At 33.6% G+C, this 23,238-nt stretch overlaps 1 protein-coding gene across 1 annotated transcript; it reads left to right on the forward strand.

The window, feature by feature from the left end:
* Positions 1–4,347: 4,347 nt before the first annotated feature.
* Positions 4,348–22,742, forward strand: LOC117688869 (ankyrin repeat and SOCS box protein 14-like). The gene is made up of 7 exons (XM_034467586.2): positions 4,348–5,152; positions 5,706–6,020; positions 6,122–6,415; positions 13,140–13,365; positions 14,972–15,364; positions 18,538–18,771; positions 19,109–22,742. Exons 1-6 carry the CDS (start codon positions 4,381–4,383, stop codon positions 18,737–18,739), a joined length of 2,202 nt encoding a protein of 733 aa, XP_034323477.2. The 5' UTR covers positions 4,348–4,380; the 3' UTR covers positions 18,740–18,771; positions 19,109–22,742.
* Positions 22,743–23,238: the final 496 nt, after the last annotated feature.

Here is a 23,238-nt window from a genome sequence, read left to right on the forward strand (position 1 = left end):
TAATAAATGTGACATAAAAAATTGAATGAAAATCATTGCAAATAAACACAAAAAATATTTTAAATTTTATTTGGTATGAAAGTTCCTCAGGTAAGGGTTATCGTTCCTAAGTCCCAAGGCCCAAACACCTTGGGGACTTTTCATTTCTGAGTTGAAGAACATTTCCAAAATATAATGTTGGAATGATAAATACATACATATGTCATTATAGGCCTGTATAAGTGAATACAATCGCTTTAATGCAAAACTAAGTCAAACTAGAGGTACTGTGAGCAAGCTCACAATTGATACCCCCCGCTAAGAAAATCATAACTCATGTATTTTTTCTATTATAGAAAACATTGGATGAATCTATTTCACTGTCCATTTTCTATATATACATAACAACTGCTCTATTTTTTAATAAAACTGTTAATGCTAATATGAGTACACAAACCAATTTCTATTCTTTAAATTCCATTTTAGTTCAAGTTAACTGTTAATGCATGAGGACATTTGCATCCTTATGTTAACAAACATGACTCGAATCAAACAAAATTCCACATGTCAAGCAGCCATTTAATATAAACATTTTGAATTATAAGTATACTGAGCCCGATTTTTTTTTAAAACAATGACCTTGAACTTCCTCAATTGACCTTGGGTCAAGGTCATGACACACCTACAGACTATAAGCAATCTTGATGTGAATTAAGAACTTCCAATATTTGTCCATTAAAAAGATATGGACCGGACATGAATTTTGTACTTTTTCGGCCAGTGACCTTGGCCTTGCCCAAATGACTTGGGTCAAGGACATGACACACCCTTAGGTCATAAGCAATCTTTGTGTGAAGTAAGAACTTCCAATGATTTTCCATAAGAAAGATATGGACCGGACACGAATTTTAATTTTTTTCTGCCAGTGACCTTGACTTTGCCCAAATGACCTTTGGTCAAGGTCATGACACACCCTTAGGTCATAAGTCATCTTTGTGTGAGGTAAGAACTTCCAATGTTTCTCCATTAAAAAGATATGGACCGGACACGAATTTTGCACTTTATCTGCCAGTGACCTTGACCTTGCCCGAATTACCTTGGGTCAAGGTCATGACACACCCTTAGGTCATAAGCAATATTTGTGTGAAGTAAGAACTTCCAATGTTTCTCCATTAAAAAGATATGGACCGGACACGAATTTTGAACTTTTTCTGCCAGTGACCTTGACCTTGCCCAAATGACCTTGGGTCAAGGTCATGACACACCCTTAGGTCATAAGCAATATTTGTGTGAAGTAAGAACTTCCAATGTTTCTCCATTAAAAAGATATGGACCGGACACGAATTTTGAACTTTTTCTGCCAGTGACCTTGCCCTTGCCCAAATGACCTTGGGTCAAGGTCATGACACACCCTTAGGTCATAAGCAATATTTGTGTGAAGTAAGAACTTCCAATGTTTCTCCATTAAAAAGATATGGACCGGACACGAATTGAACAGACAGACGGACAGACGGACGGACGGACGGACAAGGTGATTCCTATATACCCCCCCCCCCAAACTTCGTTTGGGGGGGGGGAAGTTTGGGGGGGGGGTATAATAAATAAAGGGGAAAATTGACTAGGCTAATAGGATTTATGTATCCCAACCTGAGAGAAATTCAAAGCAACCCTCCCATCCCCTTAAGGTGTCGATATTAATGTTCATTAAAGTATATTATGATTGAAATATTTTCTCCGGTTCAGAATTTTCTTTTACAATATTCAACCAAAAAATTTTGGAAAGTTAAAAAATTTGTTGTTCTCTACGGGAATCGAACTCATTACCTAGACGTTTGTAATGAACCCACTAACCCACTGCGCTACGGTGTAACGTACCGATGATGTGAAAGAAACTATTTAAAAAATTATACTTGATTTTATCGTTCATTTCGATAAATAATACCACACAACGTGCAGGTGTCACATACCACATTACTTGTAAGTAATCTATTCATTTCACAAATTTTTCAAAAGAGCGGTCCCCATACAATTCGCCTCAGTTTAAATCAGCCAGTACCGGAATTGCATACTACCAGATTTACTTTTTTGCGTACTGCGTCATCAAAAAGTGGTGTATAGAGCCACCTTAACACCTATACATCCATTTTGACCCATACTCTAGAGAACATAAAATTTAAAATTTTAGTAGATGACTTCCTGGTAAACATAGTTATGAAGTCAGTTTTTTATACAGATGTGTGGGAATAGGGAAGAAGATTTTAAAACATTATATGCATTAACACTATACTGCCATATTGCCCCACCCCCATGTCCTGAACCCCTGACCCAGGGGCCATGAATTTCACAATTTAAGTAGAGGAGTTAGTGGACATCATAACCATGTATTAAGTTTTTTGCCCACATGTGTGGGAGTAAAGAAAAGATTTTTCTAAGATTTAATACATTTTTACTATATGGCCATATGGGCCCCACCCTAGAGCCAGAACACCATACCCAGGGGCCATGAATTTTACAATTTTGGTAAAGGGCTTCATGGACATTATAATCATACATTTAGTTTTTGACAAATATACATGCGAGTAGAGAAGATTTTTCTAAGATTTAATACATTTTTACTATATGGCAATATTGGCCCCACCCTAGAGCCAGAACCCCTGACCCAGGGGTAATTGATTTCACAATTTTGGTAGAAGGCTTCATGGACATCATAACCATACAACCAGTTTTTTCCTCACAAGTGTGGGAGTAGAGAAGAAGATTTTTGAAAATTTGGCTTTTTTTGCATATTTGGCCCCACTTGTGGTGCCCCGGGGGTGGTAGAGCCACAAATTTTACAATTTAGATTTCTCTTACCATAGAGATGCCTCACACCAAAAATGGTAACAATTAGCCTTGTATTTTTAAGAAGAAGTTAAAAATGTGAAATTGTTAACGCACGTCGCACGAAGACGGACGAAAACAGATAGCAATAGGTCACCTGTGAGTTTACTCAGGTGACCTAAAAAATGAATTGCATGTAGATCTAAACAAAGACTATATGACTTTTGAAAATATCTGTTGACTTTAAATACTTGTCATAGGTAAGGAACAATTCAGTGTTGATCTAAAATCTAAAATTTTGAAATGCTTTCAGTAAATCAATAACTATTTCATAATTAAGTGATCGCATCAAAAACACCTATGTGCTACTACTAAGAAAATTAATAATGACTTTTTGAATAATTATGTAATTCTAAACGCGTGTTTTAAAAAACATATTTACTTCATACTTATTACAAATATCATATAAACACAAAGACCGTAATGTATGAAAGTGTACCATCAAATTTGCAAAAGTAATTCAAAACAGATTTCTAGCATATTAAAAAAACCCATCAGCAAAGAGCTATGATTTAAAGACTTTAGACTCCTTTAAGTCCTAAACTTGTGGGACCAGTCCTCTTTTCTCTGTCAATAAAAATATCTTGTAAAAATAGAAACGTTTCTTCTTCCTGTCTAATCAAAATAGAAAATAGATAGAAAAAAAAACACGCAAAATCACGACACTTTTTTAAAATCTCAAATGTTGAGCCACTTTTTTAACCAAACAAAATTGAATGTATCTTTACTACATTGTAAAAACAACCACGGACAAGCCTGCCCTCTGAAAGTCAATAAATCTCAAAAACGGCACTGATTTACCAAAGTAACATTTTGATGTAACGGATCAGACTAAAAGGAACTAGATCTGAAAAATTCATGCAAATCGGTAGAGCCTTTTTGTGAATATGCATACACAAAATTGGAAAGAAAAAAAGAAAGAAAATCAAACAAACTCAACAAAACACAATAACATTTCCAATGTAAGACTTTTATTATAATAATGAATGAGAAACAGAAGAATAGTATGGTATTCCGCCGATGGCAAAAAACCTTAGGTGTAACAAGAAACTGTGGAAAAACAAAAGGGATCTCTGTTGAAAACGGAAGACCCCCAACTAGTGTAAGTTAAAATCGAAGCACTCAAATTACAGATATCGGCTTATTTGAATATAGATGTGTATGGAAAACGTTTCATAAAATGACATTACCAGTTCACATACTAAATACACACTGAGTCATTATCATAGCTAATCTTTGTTATTACGTACGCAATGAGCCTGGCTAAAATTAAATCATTTTCGCAATGCCGATTTATAATCGATAAAACATTCATTCCTTTTGAAATAAAATTCAATATGAAGAACGCTTACTGAATGAAGTATTTTAAAGAAAACATTTTATTTATTCCAAAAGAAAAGAATGAAGCGCATTCATTATTTAAATTTAAACTGTATTGCACAATATATTGAATATCCGTTGTTAACATGCGGAACCGTTTCGAATCGCCTTGTAAACAGACAGTCGCGAAGCATTTTCAATATGGAAGAGCACAAGAGGTTTCGGAAAGTTCTTCAAGGCATATCTAAAAAAGATATTGTGTCTTTTAAGAGAAGATACAAGTTATTAAAGCAGCCGATCGAGAAAAGAAAACTTGATCAAATTGTCCGTAGAGCGTTGAAACAAGGATTTACAGATGGAATTAAAACTTTAGTGGAAAAAAATGGCGTCGAATGTTTAAGATTTCACAAAAAAGGAAATGGTTTTCGTCTTGCTTGTAAATATGGACAAATTGAGACCGTGAAATTCCTACTCAATTTAAAAGATTGCGAAAAATTTTTAACTGCTGTTAAGGCAAGAAAGAGGGATGGATTATCAATTGCAATCGAGTTACAAAATGAGGAACTTACAAGTGTTTTAGTAAACAGTGGACTTTTCAACATCGACAAACTAGCCCGTGTTCGCAAGAACACATCCCGGCTTTTCGATGCATTAAAAGATAGCAATGAAAAGGTGGCCCATTTTCTTATCAAACATGGAGCAGATGTTACATTTGTTGGATTTGATACAATTCTAGGATCAATCAGTTGTACTTGTCTCTCGGCAATTAGAATTCCTAGTCTACTCGTTGAAATTCTCAAAAAGGGAGGAAATCCAAACGACGTTGAAGAAGACACAGGAGAATCTGTTTTGCATTTGGCACTCCAAGAAAATGCTGATAGAAAGACAATTTCGGAGATTATTCGATCTGGAGCCGATATTGCTCGAAAGGATAGTAATGGCGAAAATGCTTTATCATGCTTACGTTCTATAGGTATTTTAAGCTAAGACAATGTTTTAATTTTTTTTAGGTCTAGTTAAGATGTACATGTAGTTGTGTGTAAACGTGCTAGGGAATGGCAATGCAGATTATCAAATAGATATCAATTAGATACATGTACGCTTGAAAACCTATATATGTCTGTGACCCGCCACCATCTCCTTTGAAGCGGGGGTAAGGTTCATCCAACTCATGACCCTTTACCCTTATTTTCATGAAGAATTTTTTTAAAACATCAAAGGAGTCTCAAATTAGGGATTAAACTTCAAAGTGAAGCTTTCAATTCAAACAAGAGACTCTCTGACATTTCAATCTTAGTAATATCGGCTATGGTACTCAAGTGACCGTAAAGACCTGTTGGCCTCTTGTAATTTTTTAAAAATATATTATTAAGCTGCTTGCTATTAGTGTTGGATGTATTCCATATATTTTCCCTCTACAAACTAGCTATCTTTATTTTCTTCTAATATGTTTTGATATGTCAATATTTACATAGGCCCTTTGTCTTCGCTTAGTCGTATCGAAGTTGTGATATTTTAAATTTCAGATCAGCTGTATGGTTTCATAGATGCAGGTGTTCAAGTGAAAGAGATGGAGGAACGTTTAATGTTCTCTACTTTGAAATTTGTTTTGAAAAAACCTCATACGTTAGAAGACGTTAGATCTTTTCTACAAAGAGGGGCAAATGCCAACTTTTATGACGACGATAAAAATTGTGGAGATCATATACTTGCTGGAAGTCTAACTAGTGGGTTTATCACCGAAGAAGATGTATTATGTCTTTTAGAACACGGTGCTGACCCACATCAAAAAGACAAATATGGGTCAACGGCTCTTCAGCTCATTTGCAAAAAAAAGAAAGGTATCTAGTTATTAGAATATAAATATTTAATTTCTATATCTTAATATTCTGATGAACATAAAAGTTTTATACAACAATAGAAATGCGTATCTTTCTTTAAGGTTTGATGTTTAAAGGAGCATTGATTCTTTTGGATCTTGGATGTGAACCAACCGGATGTTTGTTCAACGTAATAAAAAGTAAAACTTCTGTTGAGAACAAGACTCGTCTTGTGAAACGATTGCTGGAATGTGGTGCTAATCCCAAAGAAAAGTGTGGTAAAAATATCTCAATTCTATGTGAAGCCATAAAACAACGTAATACCGAAATAACAGAGCATCTTGTTAACCATGGAGCTGACGTTAACTTTTTTGATCGCAAAATGGGTAGTCCTATAGGAAACGCTATTATGTTTGGTAAGTATGCATATTCTAAACTTAAGTTGTCAAATCCAAAATATCTACCCGATGGTGAACACACCTAACACCTTCCGCCATTATATTAATTAGTCATAGTTATTTTCGGGCACCCCGTTCTGGAGAGTTCTCTCTATCAAACTAAAATCGCATTAAATTGTTCCATTTTATTCATTAAGGTTTTTTGTATAAATCAGATATGTCCAAGCCAAGGTACTTGTATCTGCCCGCGGTGCATTATAAACTCGTCCTACACGTTATTAGTCAACCTGCATTCTTGGTTACCCCGTTCTGGAAAGTTCTATACCATTATCTCACCAGATGCCGTGCTCTGCAAGTGAATGATTATCATCCATCCATCCATCCATCCATCCTGACTACATCATCAATTCTTATCTTAACTTTTCAGTTCCTATCTCCGCAATGTAAAGAATTCCTTTGCTTTACATGTTATATAATATTTTCTGTTTGGATTTATAGTTTCAATTGAAAATAAATACTATGACATTATCAATAAGCATTCAATTGCATTTTGCATTTTATTAAAAAAAATTCAAAAATATTCCAACATAAAAATAGCCTGGTCATGCACTATAAATTTTTGGGCATGAACAGATTTATACGGAAGCCCATTTAGGACCTATCAAACATATTTTTGAATTTGATGTAACAAATTCTTGAATTTGTTATTACGAATTGAAATCGTTTTAACAAATTGTTGAATCCGTTATAACGAATTAAATTTGATATAACACATTTAAGGAATTCGTAAGAATTATTCTATGGAGGAGAAAATTATCTTAAACTTAGAACCGTCTCATATGTCCTTAATTTACCTCAAAACTTTTAGATTGATGAATGTTAAAGCTTTAATTATTTTTTTAAAATTCTGTGTATGTTCAGGTGCATTTGTCTTATTTCATTAATTTCGAATTCAATTATTGTAGTCTATGTTACGCTTAGATGGAGGTATATTATAAATGTGCTAGGCATGAATAAAAAAAATAACCATCTATATATGAAAAATGATATATCGATATCATATAATAATGTAAAAACTATTATTTAAAGCTTAATATACAGTAGTTTGCCATAATTTATAAATTCGCAAAATGGTCGACGTTTACTCAGGTATCGCTACCACCTGGATTTTTTTGACCAGCTATTTCTATCAACAAGGTAGGAATGACTAAGTAGAGATTTATTGTTCCTTGTATCATATTCTTGGGTGTGAAAAAATCTAAAATTTTCCTTCGTTTAGCCACGTACAGGCTTTGTATTCAATATAAAGGGAAACTACCTGAAATGTCAAAAACCTCTCTTCTTAGTTACAAAAATTTGGATTTCATTTTTTTGTTCTTTATACCTGCGTAATCAACATTTCCTCCTTGTTTTTAATTTTATTAGTGTCTGAATGTTATGTATGCCAAAAATATGTCGATACTGTTATCCGGCTCTGTTTAATTAGACATAGAATTCGTGTTATCATTTTTTTTTACAAACTATCGGCGATTTGTAAAGTGAAAATCACTTGTAAGGAGCAGTCTACTTACGGATTTATTCAACAACAGACTTTGGTCTTTCAGTTAATCAAGTTTAACGATTCTTAAAAGCATGTTTTTTGTTATATCTGGGGACCTTCTGCGGCGCCCTTTTTTAAAAACAACTTTCACTTCAAGATCCGATTTTAACATTACTCCGGTCTTCAGTATATTAAAAACTATACATCACAGTTTTTGCTGTTTATTCCGATCATCATTTAAGTTTATACATGTACATGTATGTTCCTACATCTGACATTTGTGCGACGACTTCTGTCTGCCTTTCCATATGTTTTCTCCAGTCCAATGCCATGCTGGTTTGCAGACTTTAATTGTTTACCAAAGGGAAATAACTGAAAAAAAAATAAAATCGTCGAAAAAAAAAGTCGAAGAATTAATCATTTGACGAGTTTTGTTTTGTTCTGGTTATTTTAGCAAATGATGTTTTTTTCGTTTTAAAAATCTACCTTACAGAAAAAAAATGTTAAGACGGCCAATTTGCGAACTCATTTATGGCACGTGGCTGTAATTACATAAAGACAAGTCGTCGTATCGATAAATCTTTAAAGGAATTGGTCAATCCACACGACATTTGAAAATGTTTGATTAACTCGTTAATTAGATAGCTATATTATTATTGCTTCTTGTGTTCTTAATTAGGATGTGCAGTACAACGGTTAAAAGCAACAAGAGGCCCATGGGGCCACATCGCTCACCTGAGCAACAATGGGCGTTCAAAAGATATTGTGCCATATGGTCCATCGGTAGAATAACAAAAGATAAATATTGTAAAGAATTCGATTTTTACACTTATTTTTGCATACACGTAATCTTTGACATTGAACCTTCATGAAATACTATTTTTTACCAGAATAAGAAAATCCTACGCAAGATATAAAACTAAACATTTGGTAGGGTTACACTGTTAAGTTGTTAACTTCCAATTCCCTATATTTTCGTTCTGCCCCCCCCCCCCCCCCCCCAACTTTGTAAAGCGATCAAAATATATGAGAGCATTTAGGTACATTTTTTTCATCAACTACTTACTAGTTATTGTATTTTTAAAAAAATATAATAATTATTGTTTTTTATTTCAAAAATCCTACAAGTATAAATGTGAAGTAGAAAATTGTACCTCAATGTGCTCAATTCCTCAAATTAAAAACATTCAAAAATTTTATTTGTCTTCTCCATTATAATTAAATAACTGTTATAATAAAAACGCAATACTCCTTCAAGTATCCGCTGTGATATTTTCTTAGGAATAGCGATAATTACCTTTTCCCCGCAACAGAAATGTGTCAGAACTATGGAAACTGTTTTAAAGGCGTCGTTTTTATTTACTCGTGTCTGAAAAACTATCAAAATTGATGTAGATTTTACATTATTTATTGTATAAAGAGGGGGCCCCAGAGAGTAAGTATATACAGAATATCATTCTTTTATTTTGTTTGTACAAGTATTTAACAAATTCTAATTCATATGGAATTTCTAATGTTCAACCAAAATTTCAGCGTCAATTGTAGAATTATAAGCAAGATACAGAGATCACAGTTCGCTTATGTTTGAGTCATATTTTATTCACATGAGTTTATTACATTCAGCTTAAGATTTTTAACTTGGTATTTCCTATTCAGCATTCAAAATGGAAAAAAAGAATGGCCTAAGATTTTCAATTCTATTATTCACTCAAGACCATTTCACTGGTATTTGAGGTTCAAAATCAGTTTATACCAATGAACACAAAAACAGTCAAGGATCACATGTACAGTAGGAGTAATAATGACGAAAAAAGGCCAAGTTTACAATACAATAAGTTGTTAAAGTTGGATTCTGGAAGAACAGACTTTGAAAATTTTCTTAATAAATATTGACCAGTTTTTTACTTTTTTAATCTTTAGTTTTTAAGATCTGTGTACAAACATAGAATTGTGAGCAAATCTCAGTATCTTGCTTATAATTCGAAGCTTAACACTCAAATATGGTTAGTAAATAGAAATTGTAAACAATTAAACACAAGAAACATGCACTATAACAAATAAAGAACACAATTTATTTTTTCGAAATGAATCAGATATATACATGTTTATACCTACATATTTCCGTCAGCGATATCAAACTCTATTTAAACTGAATAACCTCGAGAAAATGCCGAGCATCTTAACAAAACCTATTGCATTAATCCACCATTACGCAAAAGATAATGCCGAATTACCGATAGAATGAATTGTATTTCAGTACTTTTTTGATACATCAGAATTTGCTTAATTTGCGCAGGTAAACAGTTAACTGTTTGATTTACCGAAGTGTCTGTTTGATTTGATACGTAAAAATCACGAAATACAGACGATAGTTCCCAGGTTACAAAGCATAAATAATGAAAACGAAACGAAAATCAGAACAAGCTAACACTAACGTCATGTGGAAAACTGTCAACGCATTGAAATATTTAGCCTTAATTTACTTCACAAAATCGGCACCAATATATTTTGCATGTTTCAAAGATTTCCCTTCATACGCGAACTGTTGCATAGCAAACAAATTCATCATAGTCAGATCGACCCTTTTTCGTATAATGTCATGGCTGCTTTAAACAAAGAACCTCGTTTTAGAAGTATGGAATACGAGTCTTGGTAAAATGGGTATGCAAACCCGGGCCGTGGCAAAATAAAAGCCGGAGCAGATCGACAATCGTCAATTCCAAATACGCATTATTTTGCAGCAATATTTACAGCGAATACAAATATACTGGTCCATCAAATATCCCGAAATTTTAATGAGATTGGCAGATTAATACCTGCCAATCTTTTGTTTTGGACACAGACCACAATTATTTTTCCCTCTTATTCCTTTATACAAAAATAAATCATATAAAAAATTCCACCGGCTCAAATGAGTTCAAATACAGCATACCTATAGAATGACACTAGTCCAACAACATATCCAAACTACAGGAAAATCAATCGAGAGGGGACTGAGATATGGCCTAAAAATAACCCCTACCATGAACAATTCACTTTCACTTTGGAATTTGTGTAAACATTGGCCTCTTTACACCCTTTCTATTGCGCCTGTAAAGAAAATTTTTCTAAATTTTTTCCTGTCAGTATTTTTTTCCAAACCTTCTTCTTTCCATCCATGCCATAAAAGGAACCAAATTCGACCATTTAGTACCCCTAGGAATTTTTGAAATAATACATACATTTTTAGAATGGAACTACTTGCGTGGTCAATGAGCACGGGGTAAAAATAGTGGTATGTGACCTAATAATTACACAATTCTTCTTTGATTTTGATGAAACTTGGTAGGTAGACACTTATACCCATAATACACCTCCCTGTGAAATTTGGCGGGAATTGTGTATTCTGCATCAGAGTTATAGGCCTTTGAAATCTGGTCCAGGAAGGCTGAAATAACATGCAAAATCTAGCACGTTACACACAATATTCAAATTTCAAGAGCTACATTTAACATTAATTACTTGTCAAAAGTTTCATTAATCTATTACATTCATTAACTTAACATGTCTACATGATGATGCTAAAAATAGTGGTATGTGACCTTTTGCTCAGGCCAAGTCTTGCCTACCCATTTTACCGTATGCCGAGCCCGAAGCTATTAAACTGATTGAAACACGCCTTTCCTTTATTATTATTTTCGTAATAACTCAGATTTGAAACAGAATTAGCACTTAAGTTTTGCAATTTATATTTTCCTTCCCATAAGGATAATTTATGCTAAACTACGTTGAATTGGACTCGGTAGTTCTTGAGAAGAAGATTTTTAAAAATGCACCCCCCTTTTTCTACAGTTTCAAGGTTTTCTGCGCTTTGAATACAGATCGGACTTTTATTTCTGCAATTTATATTCGCCTTCCCATAAGGATGCTTTGTGCCAAATTTGGTTGAAATTGGATAAGCGGATTTAGAGAAGAAGTTCAAAATGTAAAAAGTTTACAGACGGACAGACGGACGGACAGACGGACGACGGACAAAATGTGATCAGAATAGCTCACTTGAGCTTTCAGCTCATGGTGAGCAAAAAATGTAAAACAATTTTGGTTGATTAATTCAGACAAAACAGAATGGCATTACTACAGAACTCGACCAAATTATCTTTATGTATAAACTTTATAAAAAAGAATAAAAATTTGAAAAGTTCTTAAATATTTTTTAGAAGAAAGATGCAGTAATCCTTTGTAAATTAGAATGTGCAATCAATAATCAATTACAGTACATATTTTGATGCTTACTTCTACTGACTGGATCCACAAAAGCGTGCCATCATACTTTCATTTTTGCTGGTTTATTGACAGTGAAAGTAGGTTTTTAATGAATTTTACAATAATGACTTATCGAGTAAAATTCAACAATAGCTTACGGACACAATATCACACTTATGGAAATACCAAAGGTCTAAACAATTACTCTGGTACAGGCATTTTATTGTTTATTGGCAAAATGTCTTGATTAATAAGCATTGATTTTGTTTGCTTTAGCGTGGAACGGGGAAATGGAAGTTTACAATAGTCCTTTTTAGCGTTTGATTCTTCAGTCATAGATTTTAAACTAATCGAGTACCTTAAAATGTTCAATTCTATTAAAACTTTTAATATTTTGAATATAACTAACCATCAATTTTTTGTAAGGCAGAATCTTTATTATATCTTTTTAAATCTATTTTGCAGTACACCTAGTTGTCTAGATATTTTTGTAAATGATCTCTTAGTGCTGATAGATCAGAATTATGGCAATTACATTGTAGTTCCCAACGTACAGAAGTGATGCTCTTGGGTCTCTTGTATACGTAAGGGAAATCAATTTGCGTATTTAATTTAATTTTTAAATTTAAGTGTAAGGCTTCAATATACTTTGCAAATACTTTGTAAATCTAAGACACAAAATAAGAAAATGGCAGAAAAAAGACAAGTAGACTCTTAATGTACATGTAAAATCTAGCTGAGTAAAATTTAATAATTAATTGTAACAAAATACAATTCTACAATACGGTATAAATGATGGATACTGTACAGTTAAATATATTCAATATCCAAACCTACAAATATAAGGTGTGGGAAAATAGTAGACTTAATATATATATGTTTTATAATGATACTGTTTCTTTTCTTTCATACCTGTTCATATTTTATCAATACAGAAATGATCATTTTATGAAATAACAGATTTCAGAGACGAAGAATTTGGCTGTTTACGGGCACTGGTGAATTCTCCTCTTAAACTGATCGGCTGTTATTTGAAGAGTCAATTAGACAATCTCGCTCATGGATGCACAGTGAGTTCAACTACCCGTTTATTCCCAGCACATGCTCAACATTATTTCGTTTTTGATGTCACGGGGATTTTTCATCTCATTTCCGCTGGTGCAGACCTGCTTAATGGCATGTCTAGGTAAAAAAAATTGATTCTTTTTTAATTGTTATGAAATAAGAAAAACTTCTTACATAAAACAACACGGAAAACACGTATAATATATAAAGTAATGTGTGTTTCTTAGGCTTTGAAATTTACTTAAAATTTATTTTGTCTTTGGTTTAGTTTGAATATATTTTTTGTATGTTACACAATGGGTTTGTAAACAAGTTGCATAACTTAATATACATCCTTCTCTAGCTGCAATAATGTAGCCCGGCCCTCTCCCGATTTTTTTTTTTGGGAGAGGGCTACAACTCCATAGGATCTCCGTAATGGTGCAAGTGCGGGAGTGATTCACTCCCGCAACGATTTCGTCTCAAATCGTATATAGATGACAATAACATTTGCATTTCTTACCTGAAGTCAAACGTTGTAGATGTCTATGGCATAAATTAATCCAAAAATATCAAGTATAGTCCATATTTGGCATATATCGGTTATTTTTCGTGTATGTCAACAACGAAATTTGAAGTTGTCCGCCATGTTTACTGACCTTGACCGGTTTTATTTTGGGACAGCCAATGAGAATTCAGGAGCGGATCTTGAACTGAATATAGGAATTCCCCTATTTTAAACATAATTAACGCGGTAAATATGAATTTTCCATTATATACCATTTCCTTAAATGATGTTTAAGTGATATAACGAGGTAAGATCGATTATTTACACTGACATTCACGTTATCAAGCCCATCAAAACTCCAAGCATACATCCCATAAAATCACGCGAGAACTGTCATGGCTGCTGAAAAAGACGACTGGTAAACGTGCTGATGCGTTTTATCTGGTTTTGATTTATATACGGTTAGTTTGTTCAACCTGAATTAAAAAAATCATTTTATCTAAAGAAAGTGAAATATAAAATCGATCTTTTCAGACCGAAGTCAGCCGCATTAAAAAATTAATTTTGCACCATTACGGAGATCCTATGGAATTGTAGCCCTCTCCAGTAAACATCAGATATAAAAAATCGGAGAGGGCTACATTATTGCAGCTAATCCGTCTCCTGACAAAATGAAAGAAAGCGTGAGCAAGCTAACGCTACCTACATTGCTTACCAATACATGGCAGTTAACGCAGTAAACACTCAAAATAAAGAACATATCTCGCAAAATTAATCGGAAAAGAAAACTTAATGCAAATATGCATATCTATTCCTTTGTCAGTACCAACATTCTACATTCCGAAATTTCAAGAAATATCATGTTAATAATTTATAATCGCATCTATCACATTGTCCAAAATAACTGAAGTTTTAACAAATTGCAGGGTTGTTAGAAAATTCGGTTGTGAGCAAACTATTCGCATAATACCAGCAAAACTTTTCATATTCAATCTTGACATATTTTCTAAGAAATATGTAAACTTAAGATCGGTTTTTTATATGCACCATAAAAGTATACAGATAAATTAGTTTGATGAGATATTTTCCTTAGTAAGAAAATGTACAGTTTAAACGCATAAAAATAAACAATATTTCATACAAGATTTTCGTCTTTCTTGCTGCCAAGTGATCTTTAATATTCATAATAACCATAATGATATGACATATCTTATCCAATTATTGTTTTTCTTTTTTGTAGCAAACATACCTTGAGCCTTTTTCTACAAAATGGATTGTATGAAACATCATATCGTTTCCTGAAATGTGGATTAGAAATACAATACGACGCAGATATCATTAAAAACATAGAAAATGAGTTTAAAGAAATTCATTTTGAAAACAAAATTTATCTGGCTGAAGTGTCCAAAGTAAAAAAATCAAATTTAGTTACTCTTTTAAGTCAAATGGAGAAAGAGCCACTTTCGTTACAACAATTATGCAGATCAAAAATCCGAAAAGAACTAGCAGTTTGTGGTCATAGTATTTTGCCTAAAATAGAAGAACTTCCAATTTCAAGTGTATTGAAATCATATATGAAGCTTGATATCCAGTCGCCTTTAATGGAAAAAGTTCCGGCTGTTTTGATAAAAGGGTAATTTTAAATGTATTTAATAGCTTAGCATTCCAAACTGAATAGAATATCTCGAAATCACACAGATGTATGTCATTTACTTATGTAGTACTAGAACATGTAACTCAGAGGTTTCTACCTCTCTCTCTCTCTCTCTCTCTCTCTCTCTCTCTCTCTCTCTCTCTCTCTCTCTCAATTTAACGGTCATTTAAGTTACTAGTGTCATTTTTCTATTCGATTAAAAGTGTTTTACGTATTATTATTTAAATTATTTACAAATTTTGACACGTTTATTATGCCCCCTCCCATCATGATAAAGGAGGCATATTGCTTTGATGTTTTCCACCTGTCTCTCTCTGTCTGTTGGTCCACAAATAGTTTCCGTTAATCAGGGCCCCGCTCTGCGGGCGCCTTATAGTGATCAGTCTGATCGTCTGTCCGTCCGAGATCGCTTGTCCGGAGCATATCCTCTCTCCCCTTGATCAAATCTGGCACATACCTCACCCACAGAATGCCTTTGGGTAAAGGGTGTTCAGTGAAAAATGTTTCTAGGTCTAAGGTTAAGGTCATAGCAGAATTATATATAAAATTCTTGTCTGGGGCATATCTTCTTTCCTTTTGGTTCAATCTGGCTCATTCTTCCCTAACAGAGTGTCTATCGTTAAAGGATGTGCAGTGACCTTGAATGAAGTTTGAAGGTCAAGGGTCATATCAGACCACTAAAAAATCCTTTTTTAGTGCATAGATATTTAGCCCTATTTGGCTCATACTTCTCATAAACAGAGCTTTTGAGTAAATGATGTGTTGTGATCTTGAACCAATTTTCAAAGTAAAATATGAAGGTCATAGCAGAATTATATGAAAAAGGCTTGTTTGGAGCATATCTTTTCTCCCTTTGGCACAAACATCACCCACACAGCGCCTTTGATCAAAGGATATGCAGTGAGCTTTAATGATATTTGTAGGTAAAGTGTCAAGGTCATAGGATCAAACAAAAATCCCCTTTAAAGAGCATGTATATACTCTCCATCTAGCCCTATTTGCCTTATACTTAAACTGAGCATTTTTGTTAATGGCGTGCAGTGACCTTGAACCAAGTCAATGTGGAGGTCATACATGTATCGGATCTCTTTATAATCAGTAATAGACCGATGATTATTTACCATTTGATTAATCTTGTTCATATTGAACAAAACCGCCTGTATGTAAGAGGTAATGAGATTGAATTAGAAGTTCTATGTCAGGTTGAAAATTGATAAGTGGTCAAGGTCAAAGCAAAATTTACTAAAATTCTTTTTACTCTATTGTCCATTATTTAAGCGGGTCCCTTTGAGATGGTCACCATCTCAATGTTGTCTAGTTTATTTCGTAGAGTTTGCACAGACTGATTTGAAATTTGGTAAACAGGTTTTTCATAAGAACATGAACAATATAAATCAAGTTCGGTTTTGAGCACGATCAAGAAGTTTTTGCATAGTTTTGACAAAATTACCAAATATTTACAGTTTTCGTTCATTTTCTTCACAGAGATGGCCGAACTGAAATAAAATTAATTACGCAGAGTTATACTTTTATGTAGACCATGTCATGTATTAGGTGCGAGGGAACATTTTTTGATAGTTCCATTTATTTGCTCTCCGTTCATTATATCTGCTAAGGTTTAAGAAATTAATAACTGATACACATATGTCATACAACGTGTATGTTTTTTTCTAAAAAAAATGATGTATAAAATTTACGAAAGCCCATTGAGTTCAGTTTTGTACGAAATTTTCGTAAATAAACACGTAACTTCCGCGAATAAATGCGAAAGTTTCGCATTATAACGCAACATTTCCGAAACGTTCGCGAATAATCGCGTTACTTATGCGTATTAATGCGAAACATTAATATAAATATTGTCATTTCATACAAAAACCCGTATAAAGCACAATGACTAAAATAAACACATTTTAGTTTTAAATGAAATAAACTTCATACAAATTAATATGTATTCAATCGTCGGAAATCGTAAAATTCTAGGCTTTTCAAACGACATATTGCATCGCACTTCTCATATTTTCATGATCAGTCTGTCCGTTTGTCCGTCCGAGATCTCTTGTCCGGAGCATATCTTCTCTCCCCTTTGCCCAATCAGGCTCATACTTCACCCACAGAGTGCCGTTAGGTCAAGGGTGTGCAGGGACCTTGAACCACATGTCTAGCTCAAAGCTGAAGGTCATACCAGAATTATATGAAAATTCCTTGTCCGGAGCATATCTTCTCCCTCCTTGGTCCAATCTGGCTTAAACTTCACTCACAGAGTGCCCTTGGCCAAGGAATGTGCAGTGATCGTGAATGAAGTTTTTAGGTCAAGGGTCAAGGTCATTCGATCATGCAAAATTTTCTTATTCAGAGCATATATATACTCTCCACTTAGCGCTATTTGATAGTATGTGTGATAGTATTTCATACTTCACACAACCAGAGCTTTGAGTAAATAATGTGCAGTAACTTTGAACCAAGTTTTAAGGTCAAATGTGTAGGTCATAACAGATTAGATTGAAAAATCCTTTTCCGGAGCATATCTGTTTTCCACCTTGGTCCAATCTGGCTCAAACTTCACTCACAGAGTGCCTACGATCAAAGGGTGTGCAGTGACGTAGAATGATGTTTGTAGGTCAAGTGTCAAGGTCAGATTAGATCTTGCAAAATTCTTTTTTCCGAGCATATATATACACCACTTGGGCCTACTTGGCTCCTACTTAACACTAACAGATCTTTTAGGTTAATGGTGTACAATGACTTTATAATTTGAACCAAGTCGATGTGAATGTCATACCAGATCTCTTTATAATCAGTTTTAGACCATAGATTATCTCCCATTTGCTCAATCTTGCTAAGGTTGAACAAAAATGCCTGCATGTAAGGGTAATGAGATTGAATCAAAAGTGTAATGCCAGCTGGAAATTTTTAAGTAAAACGTCAAGGTCGAAGCGACATTCTCTGAAATGCTTTTCATCCTATTCTCCATTATTTAAGCGGGGCCCTTTGAGATGGTCACCATCTCAATGTTGTCTAGTTTATTTCGTAGAGTTACTTCAAACAATACTAAAAGGAGTTACAATAGGGGTAAATGGTGTTTATTAAAAATTGTAAACAAAAAGATTTTAAAAAATGTTTAAAATAAAAAAAAAATACTTTAAATTCTCCAGATCAAGTGATGACGCGGAGAGTTGGGAAGAAGGAGCTATTGAAGAAGAGGGAGATTCCGATGACAGCGATGATCGGTTTGATCGTTATAACATGTGTACGGATTCGGAAGATTCCGATGACAGCGATGATCGGTTTGATCGTTATAACATAAGTACGGATTCGGATGAATATTATGATGAAAGTTTTAGCGATGAGGAATAGATTTATTTTTCAAGAAATTAATCTTATTTGAGGTATGATAAAAAAATAACTTGTTGAGCTAAAATATATACTCTATATATTTTTTAAATGCTAAGTTTAGCAATATATTACTTAAATTTTAGGAAATTTGCCCCTCTTTGTGTTTCCTTGATTGTGTTGATTGCCTTAATCTAAAGATACCAGTAACTTGTCAAAAATCTAGTAATTTTTATATCATTATCTTATAATACCGTATATGTACTTCATTCGTCTTGTTTAAGGCTTATATCGAACGACATTATTATGTTAGAAATATATGTTTAATATATAATAATTAAATATATAAATAATTAAGCAAAAAACGATGATTTTTTATTTTTATTTTGCCAGGACTAGGACATGACGAGCACGAAGACGCAGAACGGAGCTCTTTTTTGACACAATTTTCATACTTTTTTTCAAAGGCACTTGACGTTATATATTTTCTCATTATAAAAATATATACTCTACCTAATAATGTAAAAGGTATCGTCGCCGCCATCTTGGACTTCTTTAAAACTGTCACATCAGCTGGAATATATGCTTGAATTCACAATTCTAGTGTAACGTAGAATAATGACCCTCGTAGAATAATGACCGGGAGTCATTTTTCAACGTAGAACAATGACCCCCGGTCATTATTCTACACAGAAAAATGACCCTCCCCCCCCCCCCCGATCATTATTCTACGAAGAAAAATGACCCTTTTGCCTGAAGAATAAGTGTCATTTTCATAAAAATGAGCACACTCTAAATGAAGAAAAGTGACCCCTGTAGAATAATGACCCCATTATAGATTAAAGTTTTTCAGTATATTTTTTTATCATTTGTGAAATAGTCTTTACTATATTTTAATTTTTACTGCAGTGTACAGAAAGTAACAAAATTTATAATTCATATTCAAATACTTAAATAAAGAAGGAGTATGTCTTAGAAAATAAAAATCCTTCCGTTATAACAAGATACTGACGTATTGTATAGGGGTATGGTTGGCAGTTGCCATCTTAACGAGTTACATTTACATGTATATATCTCATTATAACGAGTGCAACAGATTAAAATTATTTTGAGATACAAGACACTATAAAACAAATTCTGTTTATTGGCGATAAAAGATCTAGAGTAGACTCGATATTGTTCATGAATTATACTTACATTGACGATTTTCCCCTACTACATGTACAAGCTACTGGATATGCAAGTGCATCACCCACAATTAATGATGAAACCAAAATTATGAAAAGTTTACTCCATTGTTAGGCATTATAACCATGCCGAAGTTAGCAGCCACTTAAGCAGCCATTCAATAAGGAAAATCGTCAAATTACTGAGAGTACCGAACAGACAAGAATAGAATTTCTGGGTCCCCCGCCGGTCAAGCAGTATACTAGTATCGAGTCTATCGACCAAGGCTGATTTAGGAACTTGACCAAGGTATTAGTGGTATACACATTTGGTATAAATTTAATGATAATCCGTCACCATTTGTAGGCATGAGAGCGCTTACAAGGTCAACTTTTGGATAAAACGGAGTCATTATTGTGGTCAAAGTCCCATAACTCCAACAAAAAGTATCGACCAATGCTGATTTTCGAACTTGACCAAAGTATTATTGGTATAAACATTTGGTATAGATTTAATGAAAATCCGTCAAAATTTGTAGGCATGAGAGCGCTTACAAGGTCAATTTTTAGATAAAACGGAGTCATTATTGTGGTCAAAGTCCCATAACTCCAACAAAAGTATCGACCAATGCTGATTTTCGAACTTGACCACGGTATTAGTAGTATAAACGTTTGGTATAAATTTAATGAAAATCTGTCAATATTTGTAGGCATGAGAGCGCTTACAAGGTCAATTTTTGGATAAAACGGAGTCATTATTGTGGTCAAAGTCCTATAACTCCAACAAAAAGTAACGACCAATGCTGATTTTCGAATTTGACCAATGTAATAGTGGTATAAACATTTGGTATAAATTTAATGAAAATCCGTCAAAATTTGTAGGCATGAGACCGCTTACAAAAAAGTGTGACGGACGGACGCACGGACGGACGCCCGGCATTTCTATGTCTCCGCACCGTGTTGCGTCGGGGGACAAAAATATATTTTACTTTATCATCGGCGTACTTTAATTAATATCAAGATGATTAATACATCGATACTTTGTAGCAGCATTGACAACTTCGGAGGCAGTAATGATCGATCGTGTAATCAAGATCATGGGAGATATAAACCCCTCGGAATTACCTGGTGGTACCCGAACAGCCCAAATTTGGGACCAGGAAGTAATAGCCCTATATGTCTCCTGCACTGCCCTGTAATTTGTTTGATGTACACTATAAAAAAGGGAGATAACGGCCCACCACAATATCGTTGTGAAGAGTTTTAAAAAATCACAAAGTTTTAGTGAGCTAAATAGACACATTTAGATATGATAGCGTTATTTCCCGCCATATGTCGACGAGAGAAGAGATGTAACTATTAACAATCAATTTGTGGCAATGTAAGTGTGTTTGTTTTGTGTTTGCTACGGATATGAAAAACTATATACAGCGTTTGCATTACAGGTTCAGTGTTTATAACTTCAAAATCAACTGAACAGAGTGAGAATTCCAGTAATTTTTAAGCTTGTCGGGATACTGGGTAACCAATTTCTATTCTTGTTTACAACGGGAGTCATTCTTTTTACGGGGTCATTTTCATTCACATTTAACATGAAAAGGTCTTTAGTCTTCAGAAAAATCCAATTATTCTACAGCAAGGGGGGTCATTATTCTACGTCGAAAAATGACCCCCGGTCAAGGTATAGTTTAGTACCTATGCTCAATTTCAAGAAAATACGGATAAAGATCTAGGTGTGTTAAACTGTACCATTTTTCAGTAATTGGTATGTTTATACAATGTTTGTCATCTGTGTTGGCTCCCCCTTTTGGATAAAACCAGAAGTCAAAAAGTTTGTAGTGTGTTCTTCAAGCCCCCACCCCTGTATAAAACCGGAAGTCTTTGTCATTTTAAGATGTAAACAATTACACGTAATTTATTTTTGGTATGTTTCTATTTCAACACTGTTCGTCAACACCACGGGTCATTTTTCAAGTCCCTCTCTAGCCAAGCAATTTCTTTTAACTAATTATGTAATATGTAACTATACATTTTGAGTTTGATCATTTGTTTTCACAATAGATATGTATAGTTAACATGTCATTGTATCTGTTGATGAATTTTACGCTGATGTGGTAATGTTAACATGAACGTATCTATGGCGTTAGAATGCACATTTATTTGTCCAGGTCTTCCAACGTAAGACCTTCTTGTTATTGCTTTGTTTATTTTTACCCTTATTATTTTTTTGCTATAATCTTTTTAACGGAAGACCTTGTTATTGCTTTGCTTATTTTTATATATTAAATAAAGAAAAGATATTGAGTTCAAACTTTCAGGGATTGTAGACCAACGACAGTAAACAGTTTTAATGTTCATATTGTGACCAAAAGCGAGATAAAAAAATGTTTTTGCCAAGACACGTAGAACAAAAAACTTTATAAAATTTAAGAGTTTTTATTTAACATCCAAGAAAAAGAGACTCTTAAATTCAAGGGCTAAGAAGACTCTTAGCCTTTCGGTAATATTTTGCCATAGTGAGATATCTTCTTGGTAGTTTAATAGAAGCAATAATGTTGAATTTATGCATTCACAAATTATGCTCAATTTCTAAAGCAAACTACTTAATATATTCCTTTAAAATGATGCTTATTATATTACAATAACATTTTTATGGTTTTCTCCGATATCTTATACATATCTTGTTGTTATGTTTCAAAAATTGGAAGTGTAAATTTAACACTAACATCTAAATGCTTCATACTATTGATTAGAATAATTACTCGAACATCCATTTTGTCCATGTGTTTTTAAAGATAATGTTTTATCACCCATAGAAATATGTAAAAGGAAAAAGACGTGACTTCAAGGTATTGCTAATTTGTATTCAGTAGATTATAGTTAAACTTATTGATGTACATAAATGCATTTAGTAGATATAGCTGTAAAATAAATATATAAAAACTGTTGATTTTCGTCATTTTCTCGCAGAATATTGCAAACAAGGTATCCCTATTTTACGGATAACTCCTACAGTTTTCAAGATAGGAAGTTGATGTTCTGCAGAACAAATGTACATAGATTAGAGATGCACACATTACTTGAATTTTGATGATTGATTATTTATGGAAAAAATCCCAGCTGTTAAACGTACTTAGTCATTTCCTCGCAGAATATTGCATAAAGGTCACCCTATTGTACGCGTAACTACTCCTACAACTTTAAAAATAGAAAGTTTCTGTTTCTCAGATCAACGGAACACAAATTAGAGATATGTATTATACCTGGATTTTGATTTTCAATAATTTACGAAAAAATGCTACCTTGAACTCTGTTACTTTTTGCAGAAAAAGTTTGTATATAGGGCATCTCCTTTCT

This window comes from Magallana gigas, chromosome 6 (assembly GCF_963853765.1).
Source record: "Magallana gigas chromosome 6, xbMagGiga1.1, whole genome shotgun sequence".
Lineage (NCBI taxonomy): Eukaryota > Metazoa > Mollusca > Bivalvia > Ostreida > Ostreidae > Magallana > Magallana gigas.

Excerpts from the sequence above, each read along its gene's own strand:
- LOC117688869 (XM_034467586.2), top strand. The coding sequence starts at position 4,381 with ATGGAAGAGCACAAGAGGTTTCGGAAAGTTCTTCAAGGCATATCTAAA. Across the intron at positions 5,153-5,705 it reads ATCATGCTTACGTTCTATAG|ATCAGCTGTATGGTTTCATA; the intron begins GTATTTTAAGCT and ends TTTAAATTTCAG. Across the intron at positions 6,416-13,139 it reads AGGAAACGCTATTATGTTTG|ATTTCAGAGACGAAGAATTT; the intron begins GTAAGTATGCAT and ends ATGAAATAACAG.